Source organism: Dermochelys coriacea, chromosome 3, assembly GCF_009764565.3.
Source record: "Dermochelys coriacea isolate rDerCor1 chromosome 3, rDerCor1.pri.v4, whole genome shotgun sequence".
Classification (NCBI taxonomy): Eukaryota; Metazoa; Chordata; order Testudines; family Dermochelyidae; genus Dermochelys; species Dermochelys coriacea.
The window spans coordinates 60,327,528-60,349,175 of NC_050070.1; the positions used below are offsets into that span (position 1 = coordinate 60,327,528).

Genomic DNA, 21,648 nt, shown 5'->3' on the forward strand with positions numbered 1-21,648 from the left:
AGAGCTGTTTTCAGAAAAACTGAATTGGTGACTAAATTGTTGGAAAATCAGGTTTTCATCAGACTTGTGAGAGAGAGGATTTTTCTTGTCAGAGTACCCTTTTTCCTCAGCATGGCAGGAACGTTAAGAAAATACTTCAAATTCCAAGGCCAAAAACTTTTAAAAAGTCTTGTGGTCACTATGATGGCATTTAATCACCTACAAACATCCTGAGCTTTTGGAGTTCTTGGATTCTCTGTTGGATAGATGTTGTCCTGATAGTATGAGATTGTATGGAGATAGCAGGACTTGGAGCTAATATTCTCATCAATCTTACTAGCTGTATTTAAATTTAATTTACTTCCTTTATAAGACTCACTAAATTATTTACAGCAGTAAGCACTTTAAAATTTTTTTTTGAAGCTAACAGTAACTAAAACTCTTTTGGGTTCAATCTGGTGGTAGCCCTTTTTTTCTAGGGGATTGACGTTAGAAGGGACATACAAGCTTTACTTTTGAAGGTGAGATAAGCCTTTGTCATCTCTGTGAGATGGTACTTTCAGAGAACAATTACAAATAACTAATTTTTATTACTTTATAAAGCATACTAGAAAACTAGGTAAAAGGTCAGATTATACTGAGTAGCATTTTTCTGAGCAAATAGTTATTGTACTGCAGTTACCTTGAAGATATACCAAAGCCAAGCAGATTCTTTTAACTTTTTAAATGTTAAACTATTGTTTACAGTGCTTTTCTTGAAAGTTTGGATGCTATTTGAGTTCTTCACCTGTCACATTTTGCTGGGTTAAAGCCTATCGTGGCCAAAGGAAAGATTATATATTTAGCAATATGCCTAGCAGTCTATTGCAGACATAAATTTGCTAAGACAGGCCAATAATTAGTAAATAAAAAAAGCTGTTCTCTGCCTATTCATGGGAGTACTTGGAAGAATATTTAATTAAAATTACAATACATTGAAAAACAGTAATGATGCATACTCAGAGCTTGCAAGCTTTGTGCAGATGAAAGTGGCATTTGAGTATATAATCAAATAATTTTAATGGTTTGAACTCTTTAGATTGTGTTTCATTAAGTGATTTATAATGTGAGATGGCTTTAGAGTTAGTTACTACATTTAAATGAAATATAACATTGTGGAGAGGATGATTTCTCCAAAATGTATCTGAAGTTTAATTGTTTCTCTTACAAGCCCTATCTGAATGCCTCCCTCTAATTTTGTCAGAAGTAAATCAATCTGGCTGAATGTCCTTGTGGACTGGTGACATATAGGAATAGTGTTTTGCCACAAGTTTGAGGAGTTATAGGGCAAGATATTTGTAAGATCAGAAGTTTGAAAACATGAGTTCATATCCCCTGAAAAGTACCTTAACTCTTTTTTTCTATTTCATATTTTTGGAATAGCTTGGCATACAAATTCTAACTTAATTTATTCTATTTATTCTTATTGATGACTTCAACAAGGTGAATTTTGTAGTTTTCTGAAAGGTTTACTCTGGACTTGTGGGAATTTCTGAGGGCCTCAAATTCTAGAGCCTATGTGTGGAGTTTTAGATGTCTGGAGCCACTGCCTTTGAATTTTAATTTGCATACATACTGGCTGAAAATTTTGAATTAAAAATATAAACACCCATAGGTAAGCCAATAGGCATTCTATGGAACTAATTGTATCTGGGCACCAGCTACTTTCTTGATGGATAGTTTATTCTCAGAGTGTCTGGCATCTTTTAAGGGTTATGATCCTTCTAATTCTATGAAAGAGATCCTAGTATTTCCTTCTCCACGTTTACATTTACAGAGCTAGTACAGTGGATATAGGAAAATTCATTTCTCAGGAGCGGACATTGGCTTTAGAATTAAAGCAAATATATTCATACTCCTAAGCTTTGAGGTAGTTCACAACTGTCTTTTCCTACTTGTCCACTCCCTTCTCTTATGACATGGCCCCCACCTTCTGTTTTGCTAAAGATGCCAACCTGGTGCACTAGTGGGCTGGATGGTATATGGGCTTAGATTCCCTTTATTTAGGGCAAATATTCCTCAGGTGTTCAGTGGAGTTTCATATGTAACATCTTCTTAGACCATCCTCTAGGGTCTGTAAATGTGATTACTATGATGGGGGTCGGCTCTGGGGAGTTTCTGGGCTCCCAAGCACCCTACATTTTCCTAGGGTAAAAAGGAGTCTCCCCTTTACACTAGGCTTTTTGCCCTTCTTTTTGTGGCTTGGACCCACTGGATGCTCTGTCTTGTTCATAGGAAACAGCCAGATCCTGTACAGCTGCTTCCTGTACAGAACCTAAAGTTTTATCTCAAATGGTTTCTCTGATCTCGGAGCAAAAGCTCAGTAAATGCCTGTATGCACAGGGATCAAATAACTTGTCATAATCAGCCTCTTCCCCGTTTGCTCATCAAATCACACATTTCACATACACATTCTCTGTGACTCATCACCTTTTCAGAGGTTTCTAAATCTCACCCTGTACACGTCAGGGGTAATTTGAAACCTTTGCAACACAGTCTTTTAAAATTCATCATACTTCAGATCCTGTTCAGTTTCCACTTCATTAAACACATTTAATGCTTCACCCAAGAGCTTTGCAATCACTATGGGCACTTCCTGCGCTTTTGAAATTTTATGTAATTTGCACAGTCTTTCAAAAGTACAGAAGTATTCTTAAATACAGTCTGATCCTTTGTTCTCCAGGGATAATTTATCTCAGCTGGGTGTTCTTTGTGGAGAGGAAACACTTGGGACCTGTGGGATCTGTCTATGCTTTTCCTACCAGCTCAGGTTACACTCTTTCCTTCCCTTTTTTCGGGCTGTCCCTTTTTTCAGTTCCATGTTTCTCTAATGGGCAGCTGTCTCCTCTTCCAGGGTTTGCTGGTGTGCTTCTCCTTGCTGTTGTCTTTCTACCTCCCACTGACACTCATTTCAGCTTCCCACTTCTGGTATTCACGCGCTCCTGTCACAGCTGCTCATTCTTTATCTTTCTGTTCAGCCTTCAATCTGGCTATTTCTAATTTCATAGACGTTTCGCTGTTGCTCATTTCTATACTTTCTTTTGTTGCCTGAAATAAACAGAAGAAAACAAACTGTAACTGCTTTGACTGTTCCCAGCCTTCTCATGTAAAATCTACTTTATCAGTGCTTGAAATGTGACTTCAGTCAACCAGTTGGCAGTGTGTAAATCCTGTCCAGACCACGCTATTGTGATGTTCTGATCAGGACTCCCAGAATTGTAAGCCACTGTCTTGCCCCTCTGCGTCAGCAAGTGAGAACCTTTCTGCTGCTAAACTGTGTGTCAGCTCCCTGTCATTCCAACCTGTCTGCCTTGCCAGCAAACTCCTCGAGAACCTACCAATTTAAACTATGTCTTGTAGGTAACAAGCAGTTAACCCCAGTGCCTGAGTTCCCTGGAGATGTCTCCCTGCGTATTCACTGGACACCCACAGAAAGTATTAAATTCAGTGCTTCCAAAGAGACACAGAACACATCAGCCTGTTAGCTTAGCTGAAGACTCAAATTTTACTTCAATATAACAGCACTGAGATGGTTTATAGTAAAACTAAGAATATGTTTATTTACAAAGAACAGAGATTTAAATGATAATAAGCAAGGGAATAAGAGACAGCTGTGGTTGCAAACAAAACCCGCTTTTTAATGTCTAAAACTTAATTTTAGCAAGTTACAAACTGTTACAACATAGTTTCCTCTCTTACATCAAGTTACCAGTATCTCTGGTCCTCCTGACAAGGGATTCAACTTTCACAGGCTCAGAGATTGCTGTTCCCCATGTTCCCTAAATGATGGATAACTAAAATGTCTTTCTGCATCTTCTATTACCAAAAATCCATTGTCTCTGCCTCAAGAGCCAGAAAGCTTCCTGGGATGCAGATCCCCCCCCTCCTCCCCCCTCCCATGTGCTTAATAAGTTGTCTCCTTTGCCACTCGTTAGCTTGATGGCATTGTTTACCTTATATGTAAATATTCTTTCCTTGTACTGTGCCTGTAATCAAGCCAGCCAGACATGCCAATCCACATTCCTTTGTTAGGCTTGATGTATGCACTGCCTTCCAAACGCACTTGAAGAACATATATTTCCAGCACACACACACACACGTAACTCTTTTTACACAGCCTGTAAACAACGCTTTTTGGGAACAGTGTGTCAGTAGTATGTTTCCATATACCACTTTACATGATATCTTTTTATATGCCTCTTATGACAACTGTGTGTTGTGGGTACTGAGTGTGCCAGGCCTGATATGAGTTACATTATGGTAGGCCCTCTACCATTTGGCATTGAGGGACATCCAGGGCCACAACTTATTGGTTAACTTCTTATGTAATAATTTCTATGCCTTCTACCTTGATGTCCATTTTTCATGGAAAAAGAATAGATCCACAATCCTGTGTGGGCCTTCTGGTTGCTGTGTAATATAAGCACATTTGGGAACTGTTTAATGCTCCCAATTTAATTTTTCTATTTGAAAATTCAACTAAGCAGTTTATTGTCCAAGGTGTCATAGGATATTAGGGTTGGAAGAGACCTCAGGAGGTCCAACCCCCTGCTCAAAGCAGGACCAACCCCAACTAAATCATCCGAGCCAGGGCTTTGTCAAGCCAGGCCTTAAAAACCTCTAAGGATGGAGATTCCACCACCTCCCTATGTAATCCATTCCAGTGTGTCACCACCCTGTCCTGCAGTTATGTCTGGGTAGCATTAAAAAATCAAATTGAGTTTGGAAAAAAGTATATTTTTTTAAAAGGGGAGGGGGCAGGTAGGGAGGAAGGTGGAGAGGAGGAAGAATGATTGAGTCTTAATCTATTTTAGAACTTAGAAACTGCAAAAAAAAAAAAAAAACAAAAAAAAAAAACCCAACCCTCCAAAAGCTTATAAAGTTCATTTAAAAATGTTTTAAATGTTACCTTTTTTAAAAAACAAAACAAAACCTCTTCATTTTATAATCTCCATGAGACATCTACTACCAGACTTTGAGTTGCTGAAGGCACAAAGGGGATTTGTATCTGAGAAGTAGCTTACTGGACAAGAAAAACACATTTTATATCTTAATGTTGTTTACTGAAATATATTTCTGAAACTTTAAGAATTTTAAAAATGTTTTGTGTGGTGCTAGTTTACTTGGTTCTTAGAACCATTTCACATGTCATTAAGAATCACAGCACAGGAGAAACTTTTATGATCATCAGAATGCTCAAATTAGCACTTAAAACATACTGTAAAATAAAATATCCTATGTTGATGGTATGAAGGAGAAAAGATCATAATTTTCTCATCAGGTTTATTGTGACATTCTAAACTGGGATTCAGAGCTTTTTAGAATATTTTTGTATTCATTTTAGGAAGTCATTATTTTTAATCAAGAATATTTTGTTTAGACTTTTAAAAAATTCTTGCATATATGTTTGAAAGTAATCAAGTAACCCTGCTAAGAAACTAGAAATAAATTAAATTTAAAGATCAGTTTTTCCTATTAATTATTTTTCACAAAGTGCTGAACTCCAAATGATTCTAACATTTGAAAGTAATAAACTCAAGCCAAATATTGACATCTTACTGAAGTACTTTATCCTCATTTATCTAAAATGTATATTGTATTGTTAGTGTTAAGGAAATGGAATTGGAACCTATATTAAGTTGTATCCAAGCACTTTAAAATCTCCAGGTTGTTTATTCATTGTCATTATAGAAGTTAAAATTGTCTCTTTTGGTGCATGGGAAAAACTGTGGTAAATGGTATTTTCTCTGAAATATTTTTATTTTTTCTATTTTAGGAACAAGAACTTTACCAGAAAGAAGGTCTGGGAGTCAATGAAGTGCACTATGTAGACAATCAGGATTGTATAGGTATATACTTGAAAAACACGTATAGTGTTACATTAAAGTGTTAAGGTCCTGGAGCATAGTGGCTTTCAATAGAATAGACCAAAATATGTTTAGTAGTGTAGTAATTTTGTCGTATCAGTGACCATCCCAGCATTGTGGATCCTGCTGTGAGGTTTTAGTCCCTGATGCTGCAACTGTGTTTGTGTGGATGCAGAGGTCTCTTCACTGATGCAAGATTGTTGCAAGATTGGGGCATATTTATTTTATTTTCTTGTGGCCATTGTTGCAGATGACTCTGCACCTCTCTAAATACTGCCTACTCCTGCCCACTGAGTTGTTCCTGCTCAGGGTCAAAGGGGGAGACTTCATCAGAGTCTCTGCAAGTTTGTTTTTACAGAGAATAGACCAATAGTTCTGTCAGAAATTAATTCAGGGAAGATTCTTCTGCCCTATTGTAGCGGGGTGGTCACCCGCTCTGGCCCTGAAGGGGTTAAATCAGCCCTGGGAAAGGGCTGCCCTGTGGGAGCTAAGAGGCTAGGCTGACTGGGAGGGCAGCCTCAGCTGGGACCATGCCACAATCAGGCCACAGCTGGCCTTATATAAGGCTGTGAGCCAGGAGCTCAGGCAGAGTCTCTCTCTCTAGCTGTGGAGAGAGATGGGCCTGGCTGCTTGGGAGCTCACTGGGGTACCTAGAGTGAAGCAGGGCTGGGGAAAGGCCAGAGGAGCTGGGGAGCTCCAGGCTGGAAAACCTAGCCTGCAGGCCTTGCTGAAGGCCTAAAGCAGGTACTGGGGTTGCAGAGGGGCAGCCCAAGGTTAGGCAAAGGCAGCAGGTTCAAATCCTTCTTGCCGATGAATGGTACAGACTGCAGGCTGCCTCAGTGTGTGGAGGCTAGATGAGAACTGGCAGTAGCCGCTGAGGCAAGGTGGGGATTGAGGGTGGGGATTCCCTGGGGAGGGGAGACCCAGACTGCGGGACTACTACTGGGGGAAGAACCCTGATGTAGAGGGGCACTGGGGTCCGGGAGAGACACGGGGGCCTGAAGCAAGGGGGACACCAGCCGGCAGAGGGCGCTCCGGAGGTCTGAGGATGACCAGCGGGAGGCACCGCACTGGTGAGTCGCCATGTTGCTACACCTATTTATATAATAGTAACACACAAAACCCCAATCAGTAATGGAGTCTCATTGTGATAGGTGCAGATAAATAAATGCTCAGACATAGTACTTGCCCTGAAGATCTTATAAGCTGAGAGTGGTGAACATGTGGAATTTTCCAGGTAAATTAATCAAAACAGATAATGTGAGGCATACAGAACAATATTTTTGTTGCATAGGAGATTAAAAGATCTGTGAACCAAAGCAGAGATGTTTGTATATTTGGAGATAAAGGGTTCCTTCCTTTAAATTTTTTGTCAGATTTTTTTCCCCTTGAACAGGGTGAATTAAAAACAAAATAAAAAGTCAGGTATTGCTATTGTTTTCAGTATGTGAGAGGGTTAAAATGTCTATCTGCTCCCAATTTCTGTTAACATAATTGGGGTTACCCAGTATAATGAAGAGAGAAACTGACTTTGACATACAATTCAGTGCAGCATTGACTGTGGTAGCTTCAGGATCTCCCTTTAGGGAAGCAGTGTTGAGGGAGAGGAATTATTTAAGCTCAGCACCAATGTGGACACAAGAACAAATGGGTATAAACTGGCCACCAGGAAGTTTAGACTTGAAATTAGACGAAGGTTTCTAACTATCAGAGGAGTGAAGTTTTGGAATAGCCTTCCAGGGGAAGCGGTGGGGGCAAAAGATCTATCTGGCTTTAAGATTCTATTCAATAAGTTTATGGAGGAGATGGTATGATGGGATAATGGGATTTTGGTAAGTAATTGATTTTTAAATATTCAGGGTAAATAGGCCTAATCCCCTGAGATGGGATATTAGATGGATGGGATCTGAGATACTACAGAAAATTCTTTCCTGGGTATCTGGCTGGTGAATCTTGCCCATATGCTCAGGGTTTAGCTGATCACCATATTTGGGATCGGAAAGGAATTTTCCTCCAGGGCAGATTGGAGAGGCCCTGGAGGTTTTTCGCCTTCCTCTGTAGCATGGGGCACGGGTCACTTGAGGGAGGCTTCTCTGCTCCTTGAAGTCTTTAAACCACGATTTGAGGACTTCAATAGCTCAGACATAGGTGAGGTTTTTTGTAGGAGTGGGTGGGTGAGATTCTGTGGCCTGCGCTGTGCAGGAGGTCGAACTAGATGATCAGAATGGTCCCTTCTGACCTTAGTATCTATGATGGCAGGATACCCCATCTGGCATCAGTTGCAAAGTCAAGACTGGTGGTTCCTTCTGAGCATCTATAGATGTGTTCAGACATCTTTCCTCCTAGGCAGACATGAACATGCATCGCTGGCTCTGCATTGGCCACTTGTAGCCATGTCAGGCAAAGATGACAGCTGGCTGCTGACAGAACAGTAGGAGATGATCCAGGGAAGAAAACCTGAAGGGTAGCAGCAAGAAAAATGCCATCTTGTTGTATGAACACAAACCAGCCCCATCTGGTAGTCTGATATGGGTACATTTCCATTAATGTTGTCATGGCTTAAGGAAGTTCCAATTCTTACAAAAAAAAATCATTTTAAATGATTTCAAATGCATATTTATTCTTTTTCAAATGTGCCCCAGAAGCAGAAAAGGGCTTTGTTATCTTAGTTAAATAGATGAGAAAAGACAGCAACACTGGTTTCTGTATAAATACATTTTCATTTGGGGCTTTGCTCGCTGTTAAAAAAGGAGCCATCTGAGACTTAGATGTGTGTTTTATTAGAGTATTGCTTTATATTGCATCTTCCAAAATGTTCCAACTTCCAGTGACATCTGATAATTTATAATCAGTAGACTCCTTAAATATAGAGTTGATTTGATGTGTCTGTATTCTGGGGGGCGGGGAATCAAAACACACTGTTCTCTGCCTCAGTGAAGATGCTACTGCCAGACACCAGATCTTGGGAATAAAGGATTCTTCTGCCTAAATCTCTGAATTTAGTATGGTTTCCTATAATAGAATTAAGGCAGGGCAGTAATTGCAGTGAACATCTGTAAGTAGTATTTGAATAAGGTACAGAATAAAGGTAGATTATGTTCGCTTAGACAGTTACTTTTCAAATCATCATCATCTTTTCCTTTTTCCAAAGCCAAAGTTGGAAGCAGATTTCACTTAAATCTGTTTTTGAGCTACCATTTGAGCCTGTTGTTAAGGTGTTCCCTGGATGGTTTTATATACTGTGTTATACAACTGTCTTCTGGCTGACCGTGGCACCTCTCTCTCTCTCTCTCTCACACACACACACCATGCACTCTTCCACAGAGAACAATTGCAGGCAGTCGGTATGGGGTCATTTTAGCAACATGGTCAAACCATTGTAGTTAGCACCTTTTGACAATTGTAGTTACCCACTGCACTTTTTCACTTTTCTGTGGATGCTGCCATTTCTTAATTTATCTAGTATTGTCACACCTACAGCCAAAGGGGCTGGAACAATTTGTATAATGGGGGTGCTGAGAGCCATTGAACCAAACTATAAATGATGGAAACGACGTCACACCCCCAGCACCTTAGTTCCAGCACCGATGGCCTACAGCACAGGAACCGCATTTCAAATGTTCGTGGCTTTTGCTCCAGGCTCTTTGTCAGTACCCATGTTTCAGCACTATAAAGTAATGTGGGTACAACTAGTGTTTTATATAAATCTAGTTTTAGCTGTCACAGATGTTGATTTAACCATCCAAACATTTTTATTCAGGCATGTGAATATTCTGTTCTCAGTAGCTGTCTGCCTGTCTGTGTCCTCTTCACATTATTTGTCATATGTTTTGATGGAACCCAAATAGCATAAACCATCTACTTGTTTGGTTACTACACCATTGATAACTAGCTTAGCCTGTTGCTTGATTTTTGATGTTGCCATTAGTTTGGTCTTTTGTTAATTTGTTTTTAATCCCCATTCTCTGGATGTTGTGTACAAGTTAGTTGCTGCTTTTTGGTTTCATTCCTCCGCATGGAGTATCATTACAATATTATTTGCAAAGTCAAGTGATTGATGATCTGGCCCCAGTATTCTGCAGCCTCCGCCAATGTTACTAAGAGAATGTTGGACTGAGTACGCATCTCTGTTTGACTCTACTTTTCACTTCAAACCGTTCTGTCATCTCACCACTGACTCTTACTGCATGCTAAATTAGGCTGTACGGACACTGCGATATTTGAATCAATTTTCTGCTAAAACTGTACCACTTGAGTACTTTTCACAGAGCCTGTCTGTTAACAGAGTTGAATGCTTTCTGAAAGTCAATGAATGTGCAAAATAAGTTCGTTGATTTCTCCCTCCTCCAAGATTTGATGCAAAACAAATCACTGATTTGTGGTGGACATCCAGGTCTAAAGCCAGCTAGTGACTCAGAAAGGATTTCCTCTGCTTTTCTTTTCATTTGGCCGAGAATCACTCTACGGAATATGTTGCTAGGAATGCTTATAGGACTTATTTCTTTGTAGTTGTCATAATCTGCCAGGTCACCATTCTTAAAGAGCGATACAATAATTTAGTATTGCCAGTTTTCAGGGACTTCACCCTTTGTCCCTAAATAGTTTGTAAAGGAGCATGACCTTGCTTATTCCACCATATTTTAACACTTGAGGCAATATACCATCTGTACCAGGTGTCTTGTTGATTTTTCAGGGGCATGATTGCAGTTTCAATTTCTGATTCCAATATGTGTATTCCTTCGTTGTTAGCTTCAAAGACTATTCGTGTTCAATAGCTGATGAAAATATTTTTTCCATCTTTTAAGCTTCTGATCTTTATCTACTATGTAGTTCCCCTGAGCATGGTGTAGCTGACTTGTTACAGGTGTTAACGTCTTTGATAGTAATCTGACTTTCTGAAAAAGCCCTCTGGCATTACTTTATGTAAATATTGTTCAAGCTCTTTGCCTTCTCTCTCAAGCCAGTCTTTCATACCTTTTTTTAAACTGTTCTTTTTAATTCCTTGTTGAGCTGTCTGTATTTCTTTTTTCCACTCAGGGTAATCTTTAGCTTTCAGATTTTATACTTTCTATTTCTTCTTGATAGGTTTTCAGTCTCTGGTGTTCACCTAGTCTTTCCTTTTTTGGATACAATCTCAACCCTAAAACCTCCTTGCACATGGCAGGAATGATGTATTTTGCCTCCTCCCAGAATTGTTCTACTGTTGTGTCCTCTAGGTCTAAGAGAGGGGCAAAGTGGCCACTGATGGTGTTCTGAAAGGTCACTATAGTGTTTGTATTTTTCAGAGCTTTGATAGACCCCTTTGCTGTCTTTTGCAAATTAACACTTCAAAAGCCTAAATACAAACTCAGACCAATCGCTACCCCATGGTCTGAGTTTGTATTTAGGCTTCTGTAGACCTTGTAGTCTAGTACATTTGTTTTCCAGTGTTGTTTTACAAGATGATGTTGATCATGGTTTTTTGTAGTACCATCATTAGAAATCTTTATTTCTTTATTGACTCACCTGTGCTGATCTGCTGTGTGTTGTTTAAATAGATTGTTGATAGCACAGAACTAAAGTAATCTCTCCCCTCACTCATTTCTATGCCTTCTTTTCCCAGGTCTCCCAGTCCATATTATCATGCCCCATCTTGGCAGTAAAGTCTCCCCCCTACGTTTTTATGATTCTATGATTGTGAACAAAAAACTTCTAGAGAGGGTTCCAGGAATCTCCTCTTGATGTTCATTGTAAAATTGGCTTCTGATGCTTTCTTCTGCATCTGTTGTGGGTGTGTAGTTTTGTATTATAGTCACATGCCTTGTAATTTAACGCTCATTAAGTGAGATGACACATGCATAGCTTTTCAAAGAACTGTAAGCTTTTTCTGGTAATATGAAGGCAATTTCCTTTGTTTGGGCATGTCTTTCCTTCCAAAGTAAATGATGGGAATGAGGATATGGAGGTGGATATTACCACATCCAAGGTAGAAGTGAAACTCGAATGGGACTAAATCAGGGGGCCCAGATAATCTTCATTCAAGAATATTAAAGGAACGGCACATGAAATTGCAAGCCCATTAGCAAGAATTTTTAATGAATCTGTAAACTCAGGGGTTGTACTGTGTGACTGGAGAATTGTTAACACAGTTCCTATTTTTAAGAAAGGGAAAAAACGTAATCCGGGTATTTATAGGCCTGTTAGTTTGACATCTGTAGTATTCAAGGTCTTGGAAAAAATTTTGAAGGAGAAAGTAGTTAAGGATATTGAGGTCAACGGTAATTGGGACAAAATACAACATGGTTTTACAAAAAGTAGATCATGCCAAACCAACCTGATCTCCTCCTTTGAGAAGGTAACAGATTTTTTGGACAAAGGAAACACAGTGGATCTAATTTACCTTGATTTCAGTAAAGCATTTGGTATGGTTCCACATGGGGAATTATTAGTTAAATTGGAAAAGATGGGCATCAATATGAAAACTGAAAGGTGGATAAGGAACTGGTTAAAGGGGAGACTACAACAGGTCATACTGAAAGGTGAATTGTCAGGCTGGAAGGAAGTTACTAGTGTAGTTCCTCATGGATCAGTTTTGGGGTCAATCTTATTTAATCTTTTTGTTTCTGACCTTGGCACAAAAAGTGGGTGTACACTAATAAAGTTTGCGGATGACACAAAGCTGGGAGGTATTGCCAATACAGAGAAGGACTGGGATATCATGCAGGAAGATCTGGATGACCTTGTAAACTGGAGTAATAGTAATAGGATGAACTTTAATAGTGAAAAGTGCAAGGTCATGCATTTAGGGATTAATAACAGGAATTTTTGTTATAAGCTGAGGACTCATCAATTGGAAGTAACAGAGGAGGAGAAGGACCTCAGAGTGTTGGTTGATCACAGGATGACTATGAGTCGCCAATGTGATATGGCTGTGAAAAAAGCTAATGCCGTCTTGGGATGCATCAGGCAAGGTATTTCCAGTAGAGATAAGGAGGTGTTAGTACCATTATACAAGGCACTGGTGAGACCTCATCTGGAATATTGTATGCAGTTCTGGTCTCCCGTGTTTAAGAAGGATGAATTCAAACTGGAACAGGTACAGAGAAGGGCTACTAGGATGTTCCGAGGAATGGAAAATATGTCTTATGAAAAGAGACTCAAAGAGCTTGGCTTGTTTAGCCTAACCAAAAGAAGGCTGAGGGGAGATATGATTGCTCTCTATAAATATATCAGAGGGATAAATACTACGGAGGGAGAGGAATTATTTAAGCTCAGCACCAATGTGGATGCAAGAACGAATGGATATAAACTGGCCATCAGAAAGTTTAGACTTGAAATTAGATGAAGGTTTTTAACCACCAGAGGAGTGAAGTTCTGGAACAACCTTCCAAGGCGAGCAGTGGGGGCAAAAGACATGCCTGACTTCAAGACTAAGCTTGATAAGTTTATGGAGGGGATGGTATGATGGGATAGCCTAATTTTGGCAATTAATTCATCTTTGACTATTTGTGGTAAATATGCCCAGTGGCCTGTGATGGGATGTTAGATGGGGTGGGATCTGAGTTACTACAGAGAATTCTTTCCTGGGTGTCTGGCTGGTGAATCTTGCCCACATGCCCAGGGTTTAGCTGGTTGCCATATTTGGGATCGGGAAGGAATTTTCCTCCGGGACAGATTGGCAGAGGCCCTGGGGGGTTTTCACCTTCCTTTGCAGCATGGGGCACAGGTCACTTGCTGGAGGATTCTCTGCACCTTGAAGTCTTTAAATCATGATTTGAGGACTTCAGTAGCTCAGACATAGATTAGGGGTTTATTACAGCAGTGGATGGGTGAGATTCTGTGGTCTGCATTGTGCAGGAGGTCAGACTAGATGATCATGATGGTCCTTTCTGACCTTAAAGTCTATGAATCTATGAAACCTAAGAGCATGGGTATATTTATTACTATTATCTTCAAAAAACAGAATTCACATGTATTAAGTCTGTGGATTTATATAAACAGTCAAAGCAGCATGGTTTTAAAAAGCAATCATGCCCAATGCTGCTGTGAGCATGCTGAAGTCTTTTCAGCTTTTTTAAGCTTTTGGTCATCCTCTCTTGTTGTTGCTATCGTGGATTTGTGATCCTTCCTCATACTGTTGATTCAGCACAGTGAGAAACCTGTATGAGAGACTTTTAAAAGCAAAACGGTATATAGGCCTAAAACACATAGTACATCGGTGTACTTCTACTCTTCCATCATATCCTAGTTTCATAACTGGAACTTGACAGTGAACTACAGAATACTGCTTAAATCAATAGCTATATGTGCCAAACTTGTTTGTAGTGATCAGATTTTTCCTTAACCTAAACTAAGATGGTTGTAATAATTATACAGTACCATGTCGGTAATATTTTTGAAGTAACATTCTTATTCTGATAAGTAATTATATATAGCATTTTCACAGACCTTGATTTCTGTTTTACAAATAGATCTGATTGAAGCAAAATTAGTAGGTGTGCTGGATATTTTGGATGAAGAAAATCGTCTTCCGCAACCAAGTGACCAGCATTTTACTTCTATGGTGCATCAGAAACACAAGGAACATTTCAGATTATCTGTAGGTTTACTTATGACCTCTTCATTATTTTATAAAAATAAATTCCCAGAGTGGATGCCAATATAACAAGTTAGAAATCACTGTGAATAAAAAAACAAGTGGAAAACTCCAGTGATGTTCATGCAGTCTGGTGGCAGCATGTTGCACTCCCATTTGGAAAATCAGTTTGGGTCTGAAGGATGGCAACATTAGGCAGCCCTAGACTCTTTCTCAATGGACCCATGGAGCTTTCTTGACCAGAACAATGGCCGAGGCCAAGATCATTCTGGTGCAAAGTCCTCTCTGTCTATTGTATATTTTTAAAGATATTTTAAAAACCTGTGAGGAAAGTGTTGAAACCAGTGTTTAGGTTTTATAGAATGATTTACTGAAAAGTAGAAACACTTGCATTTTAGAAAGTGTTACGTATTCATCTCTCCCTTAAAAAACGAACAAAGTGTCTTAACTAATGCTCTGAAAACGTTTCTTTATGCAATCCCAATCATATGACATTCAGACATTTTTACAAACTGTAAACTCAGTTTAGGTTTTATTGAAAGGTTTAACTTCCATCAAACTTGTGCATAATTTTAACTCTAGTGGATATCACAATCTCCCATGCATGTCTAATAATTTCTAGCTATGAAAAGGAAATAAAAAGGATTTTCATTTTGATGCTTTTAAAAAGGCAGAGTTGATACCATCAAATAGCCCTTTCCCCCTTCTCTCTCCAAGATTCCTCCAAGATTTTTAGCTTTGAGTTTTGGTAAATATCTGTTTAGTCCAATTTTCTCAGTTTCCCAATTAGTACTTTAAAGATGAAACGGTGGAACCTTTCGGGAAAGGTTTGTTTGTTTTTTAAGCGTACGGTTAGAAGACTAACACAATCCCAGACTATGTATTTACAGGCATATTTTAAAATACAAAAACACAAGAAATGCCACTTCCATAATAATTAAATACAGGCAAATTTAACAAAAGTATGTTTTCCTCTAAATTAATACTTATTTCCTTAACTGGATTCCTGTGCTATGAGAAATTCTTGTCAGACTTTTTAGGTTTTAGTAGTCAGCTAGTACTTGCAGCCTTTGGTTCCTAGTTCCGTGTCTCACAGTTGGGTCTTTCACCTTGTATCCAGCTATTCAACACTTAATTCAGAAGTCTACACAGCTAATCTGCAGCTGTTGTAGCTTCCATCCTGTGACACCCCATGCTTGGACAACTCACCAAGGCAAATTTCAATGTCACTGTCTTACTTTTGGATGAAAATATTTACAAGATAAATTTGAGCCTCTATCCCCTATCATTATATTGTGCACCAAACATTCTATGCCACCTGTGGGAATTAGTGTTGAACTAGGAAGCAGTTGTGATGATAAAAACTATTAATCTTGGTAGTTGCAGTGGCATTTTACTGTGAGTTGCAGGTGCATTCAAAAAAGCTCAGGATGAAGAAAGTTTGAATCCCAGTGAACTGACATAGTGGAGTTTCTTACAGCTTTAATCTTAACCTGTAGGAAAGGCCATAGCATCTAATATTTCTGGCAGAAAAATATGATTTGAAAATTTACTGTTCTGATTTTGTCATTAATGATTTTTCTGTGTAACTTGGTTTTTTATTGCAGATTCCCAGGAAGTCTAAATTGACTGTTCACAGAAATATCAGAGATGATGAGGGCTTTATTATCCGACATTTTGCTGGAGCAGTGTGCTATGAGACGGTAACTTGATTTAACAAACTCATGTTAATTATTTCATTTGTACTGCCCTGTTCTCCTTTATATTATTAGTGTTTTCCTATGAAAGCTAGGAAATTGAGACCACTTGACATAATCAGGCAAGTTAAAAATTCTTCCGGTTTAACTTTAAATGTCTCCCTACTTCCCCCCCCCCCCCAAAAAGACATGGACACTTCAAATTCTTCTTTATGCTGAGTAACCCAATACGTCTAACCAATATTTAATCAATAGAAGTATAAATATAATAGCTTGTTGTTACTGTTAGCTCAGTAGTAAATGTATTCAGAGTTCAGAAATGCCCTGATCATTATTCTATTAAATCAAAGTTCTGCTTGATTCCAGAGCATAACATTAGGTGCAAACTTCAGTCTTTGGTTTTAGTTAATTTAGTTGGTAAGACTGACCTTTTAAATGCATCTTCAAGTTAGCGACTAAAATATCCCAATTATTTTTCACTTCATTTGCCAACACTAATATGTACTAGTTAAGGTCTGAATAATAATTCTGCATTTCTACAGCACCTTCTAAGGATCTCAGATTGCATCACAAGCATTAATAAATCAAGCCTCACAACACGGCTGAGGGTTGAGGTAATGAGAGCTGAAAATAGAAACCAGGGGTGAAATTCTGATGCTATTGTAGTCAATGGAAGAACTAGCACTGACTTCAGTACGGACTAGGCTTAGCCAGGATTTCAAATCACATCTCATGACTCCCAGTCCTATGCTTTAAACATAAGACCAGCTTTTCTCCCTTTACTGTTGTTAGTGTCAGACATAGACAATAAATATTCTACAATTTCATTTTAAGTATCCCTCCCCCCCCCAGATTCTTGGTATTTTAGCATTAGGTATTTTTGGTGGGATATTTTGAACAAAGTATGTCTTTATGTAGGACTAAGTAAAGCTATTAGTACTGTAAAGTTTATATGCAACGCTTTATTGGTTTGTTTCCTTTTCAGACCCAGTTTGTGGAGAAAAACAATGATGCTTTGCACATGTCCCTTGAATCTCTTATATGCGAATCCAAGGATAAGTTTGTCCGGGAACTATTTGAATCTACCACTAATAACAACAAGGATCCCAAACAAAAAGCAGGAAAGCTTAGCTTCATCAGTGTGGGAAACAAATTCAAGGTAATGGAATATTAAAAATGAGTTCTTTCCTTTAGTATATTGCTTTTAAATTGCTTGAAATGAATGGAACTTTAAGTATTGGAGAATCAGATGATAACTTGTTTCATGAAAAAAATCCTCTTAAACAGCTGTTCTTCAAATAAAATGTAATAAAACCACATCTTCAAGTTAAATGATGGCCTGTGCTATGAAAACAATGAAGATTGTTTGAAAGGAATCCTTGCTTTTATCTTAAAATGCAGCAGTTTATAATTCTTTATTTCCCCAAATCCAAATAAAGCTTTTGAAGCACAAGTTCTTGTTCTAAATTTGGAACCTATAGTTCTAAATTTGACAAAAAGTGTTCTTCCATTCTATTTGAAGATGTAGAGGTAACAGTTTGTCAGTAAGTTGCCACCTCAAAATTTAAAAGCTAACCTTAAAACTGGTTTTCCTCATTTAAAATGGTGCAAGACAGCAATAGTGATTGCTTTGACAAATATTTTCAGTGTGCTGAGTACTTCCTTTTTCACTACCTGACCATAGTATCTGATGCTTCTCCTAATTTTTTCCTTTCTTCTACTTGGTGTAAAGCTGACCTTCAAGCCTTGTCTTCTCCACATGTTTTCTACTTCCTTTCCTCATTCAGCAGTTTTATTTTTAGCTGGATTATTTCAGCTCAGGATGACTAGAGAGCACTATAGGGAAGTTGAGAGAGGAAAAGCAGGCACAGCCAGGGGCGGCAGGTAAATTTATTACCTTAATGGACTCATTATTTTATAGCTGCTGCAATTTCAGCATGAGTTCTTCTTTTCAACACATCAGTGTTCATAATGTTTTGTACCTCTGTGGCATTTTGAGTGTATATGTTCTACTTACAGTAATTCATAAGTGTTAATTTCCCAGACATAACACATATCCTTAATGAACACTTCGGGCACTGGAAATTTCAGTTTCACTTCAAATAGCACTGGGGAATGTATCACTACCATAGGAGGCTTTATTTCTTCTGTGGTTTAAGACTGGAAATTCTTCACTTGTGTATTGAGAAATGCGAATAAATCAATCTTGAATTTCTTTAATTGTAACAGTTACCTGGGCAACTTGAGAGAGAAGATGAAACCATTTAAAGAATTTGTTCGTGGGTCTCACTGGATCATTTCCTGCTACTGAATCATGAGCATAGATAGATTTTTTTGCATAAAGCAGTTGTTGTTTCTTGTAAAACTGCATATTGACACTCACAGTTAAATTATTTCCTCCAAAACAATGCTTACATAAAATACATTCCTTAATAAATTTAAGTAAATGTAAATAATTTGTTAAAATTAGATAAGGAAAGTATGTAGCATCAGTGAAAACTGAAAAGGAGTACTTGTGGCACCTTAGAGACTAACAAATTTATTAGAGCATAAGCTTTCGTGAGCTACAGCTCACTAAGCTTATGCTCTAATAAATTTGTTAGTCTCTAAGGTGCCACAAGTACTCCTTTTCTTTTTGCGAATACAGACTAACACGGCTGCTACTCTGAAACCAGTGAAAACTGAGTATCTGTTAGTTGGGCCGGGCCTGCCCAGCCTCTTATGACACTCCTTTATTCATCCCAACTGTATGTGCTAGAGTCCACCAACTTCATCTGTAAGAAAAACCAATAGGCCCCTTCTTTCTCTGCAGGAGAGATGCTGGTAGCTTTAGCTGGAGCAGCAGCAATGTATTTCATAGAATCATAGAATATCAGGGTTGGAAGGGACCCCAGAAGGTCATCTAGTCCAACCCCCTGCTCAAAGCAGGACCAAGTCCCAGTTAAATCATCCTAGCCAGGGCTTTGTCAAGCCTGACCTTAAAAACCTCTAAGGAAGGAGATTCTACCACCTCCCTAGGTAACGCATTCCAGTGTTTCACCACCCTCTTAGTGAAAAAGTTTTTCCTAATATCCAATCTAAACCTCCCCCATTGCAACTTGAGACCATTACTCCTCGTTCTGTCATCTGCTACCATTGAGAACAGTCTAGAGCCATCCTCTTTGAAACCCCCTTTCAGGTAGTTGAAAGCAGCTATCAAATCCCCCCTCATTCTTCTCTTCTGCAGACTAAACAATCCCAGCTCCCTCAGCCTCTCCTCGTAAGTCATGTGCTCTAGACCCCTAATCATTTTTGTTGCCCTTCGCTGTACTCTTTCCAATTTATCCACATCCTTCTTGTAGTGTGGGGCCCAAAACTGGACACAGTACTCCAGATGAGGCCTCACCAGTGTCGAATAGAGGGGAACGATCACGTCCCTCGATCTGCTCGCTATGCCCCTACTTATACATCCCAAAATGCCATTGGCCTTCTTGGCAACAAGGGCACACTGCTGACTCATATCCAGCTTCTCGTCCACTGTCACCCCTAGGTCCTTTTCCGCAGAACTGCTGCCGAGCCATTCGGTCCCTAGTCTGATAGGCCCCAACACAGATCCCGCACACTAGGCTCCCTGAGCATAGTAGACCAGCTAGTCTAAAATAAGAATCTTGAAAACAATCCTGTTTTATGGTACACAGTACAGTAGTAAGGGCAGAACTGTGCTTGACACTTGGTATCAGAATTTTGTGTAATGTCACATTCGACAATCAGTATTGTAAGCATCAGCAAGTCAAGCATTACAATAGTCTGTGAAAGATCAGGCTGCTCCTGTGCCAAAAATTTAACCATATCTCTTGAGCTGGTTCCCTGTATATGTAAGTCCTAACCAAATGCTAATACATAAAAGTTGTAATGTGCTACTCAGATGCCTGCATCTGTAGTTGAGGCCTAAGGCTCTCATCCTTTAATACACACATTCAGTTTCAGAATCAGGGCGTTAATTAAATTCTGTTTGTTTAAATTCCATTTAGGATAAATATAGGATTCCTCCCCACCCCCAAATAAAATGAAGACTTATCTGTTGATTTTCATATTCAAAGAACAGTTCCGTGTAAAGTAATTCTGAGGATTTTAGCTGGCCAAATATATGACACATTAATCCATTAAAATGTTAAATCCGAATCTTAGGTAGCCTTGAGTAATGGTGAGCACAGCATCTCTTGTAAAGAGAATTTTAAAAAAGAAAAGAAAAGCGATGTTAAATGTCTTGACGTGCAAACTGTATTGAGAATGTCCTTATCCATGTAGTGTTTGACATGCTCATGCACATTATTCCTTACTATCTGTAACTTTTCATAGATTTTAAGTTTGATTTATATTATTCAGATCTCTGCTGTCCAATCACCTCATTAACTCTACTATATATACAATATTTTCCTTATTTATTTTCCTACTGCTGTATGTACTTTGAATATCTAATTGCTAATTTTCAGACAATAGAGATATACACATGCAATTATTATACCATTCAACACAAGAATATTCAACATAAGCAGTTTCCTTGGTGTCACTCAAGTACTCTTGCATGATGTTGTCTAAGATTTGTTCATGTGTGATTTATCAAATCTGAATGAGCTACTATTCTCTCTCTCTCTCTCTCTCACACACACACACACACACACACACACACACACACACACACACACACACACACACACACAAAATAACTGATGCATGCAATAGTCACTCTACTGTGTGCCTAATTTATAACAATCATAGTAAGACAGATACTTTATGGTTCTCTAATATGAAGTATTGTATTGTTTCATTTTTTTGACAGACTCAATTAAATTTGCTCCTTGAAAAGCTTCGCAGTACTGTAAGTATAAATATAGATGCAAATTCTGTATTTTCCTTTATCACACCGCTCATGTTTACCAAGAGTTTTGGTTTAAATTTAATGTTTTTATAATAATAATAAATAGTCACTTCAAAAATGTCATCCAGTTGCAAAACAGGATAATTTTAAGTGTATTGCTACGTGGGTGCTGAATATTATTAAATTCATAGACTAAATATTAAAGTTACTGAAAGGAAAATTGCTTTGTATTGTAGCATGGAAATTCTACCAATTCAGATAAAGTGCATTAATATTTAGTTTTATCGAGTCTCCAATTCCTTTCCTGATCATTTCCCTTTCCTCTAGTCTTCTTGCTTCTCACTCATGGGTAATCTGCCATCCTGTGTTTGATTTATTTTTGTGACCAGATTTTGATTCACTTTATATCTGTAGTTAACTCATGAACAGCCAGGGTTTTGAACAAGTTCTAGGAAAACTCGTAACTGATAATTTTATTTTTTATTTGTTGTAGCGTGGCACTTTATTTTTCCATCCCCTTTTCACTACACATTCACATTTTCAAGTGTGAGAAGGGAATCTAGAAAATCTAGGAATGAAGTTTTAATATCTGTTTGTTTTTGGGGGGGGCATTTAATCTAATACATTCATGTA

At 38.5% G+C, this 21,648-nt stretch overlaps 1 protein-coding gene across 8 annotated transcripts in view; it reads left to right on the top strand.

Annotated features, from left to right (window-relative positions):
- The window catches only part of MYO6 (myosin VI), a 145,696-nt gene that overhangs the window by 76,239 nt on the left and 47,809 nt on the right, over positions 1-21,648 (top strand). For all 8 annotated transcript variants that reach the window (XM_043510540.1, XM_043510542.1, XM_043510543.1 and 5 more), the window contains exons 15-19: positions 5,795-5,867; positions 14,336-14,463; positions 16,068-16,163; positions 17,143-17,316; positions 20,977-21,015. In XM_043510540.1, coding sequence (XP_043366475.1) covers positions 5,795-5,867; positions 14,336-14,463; positions 16,068-16,163; positions 17,143-17,316; positions 20,977-21,015 — 510 coding nt within the window. The remainder of the gene's footprint in view (positions 1-5,794; positions 5,868-14,335; positions 14,464-16,067; positions 16,164-17,142; positions 17,317-20,976; positions 21,016-21,648) is intronic.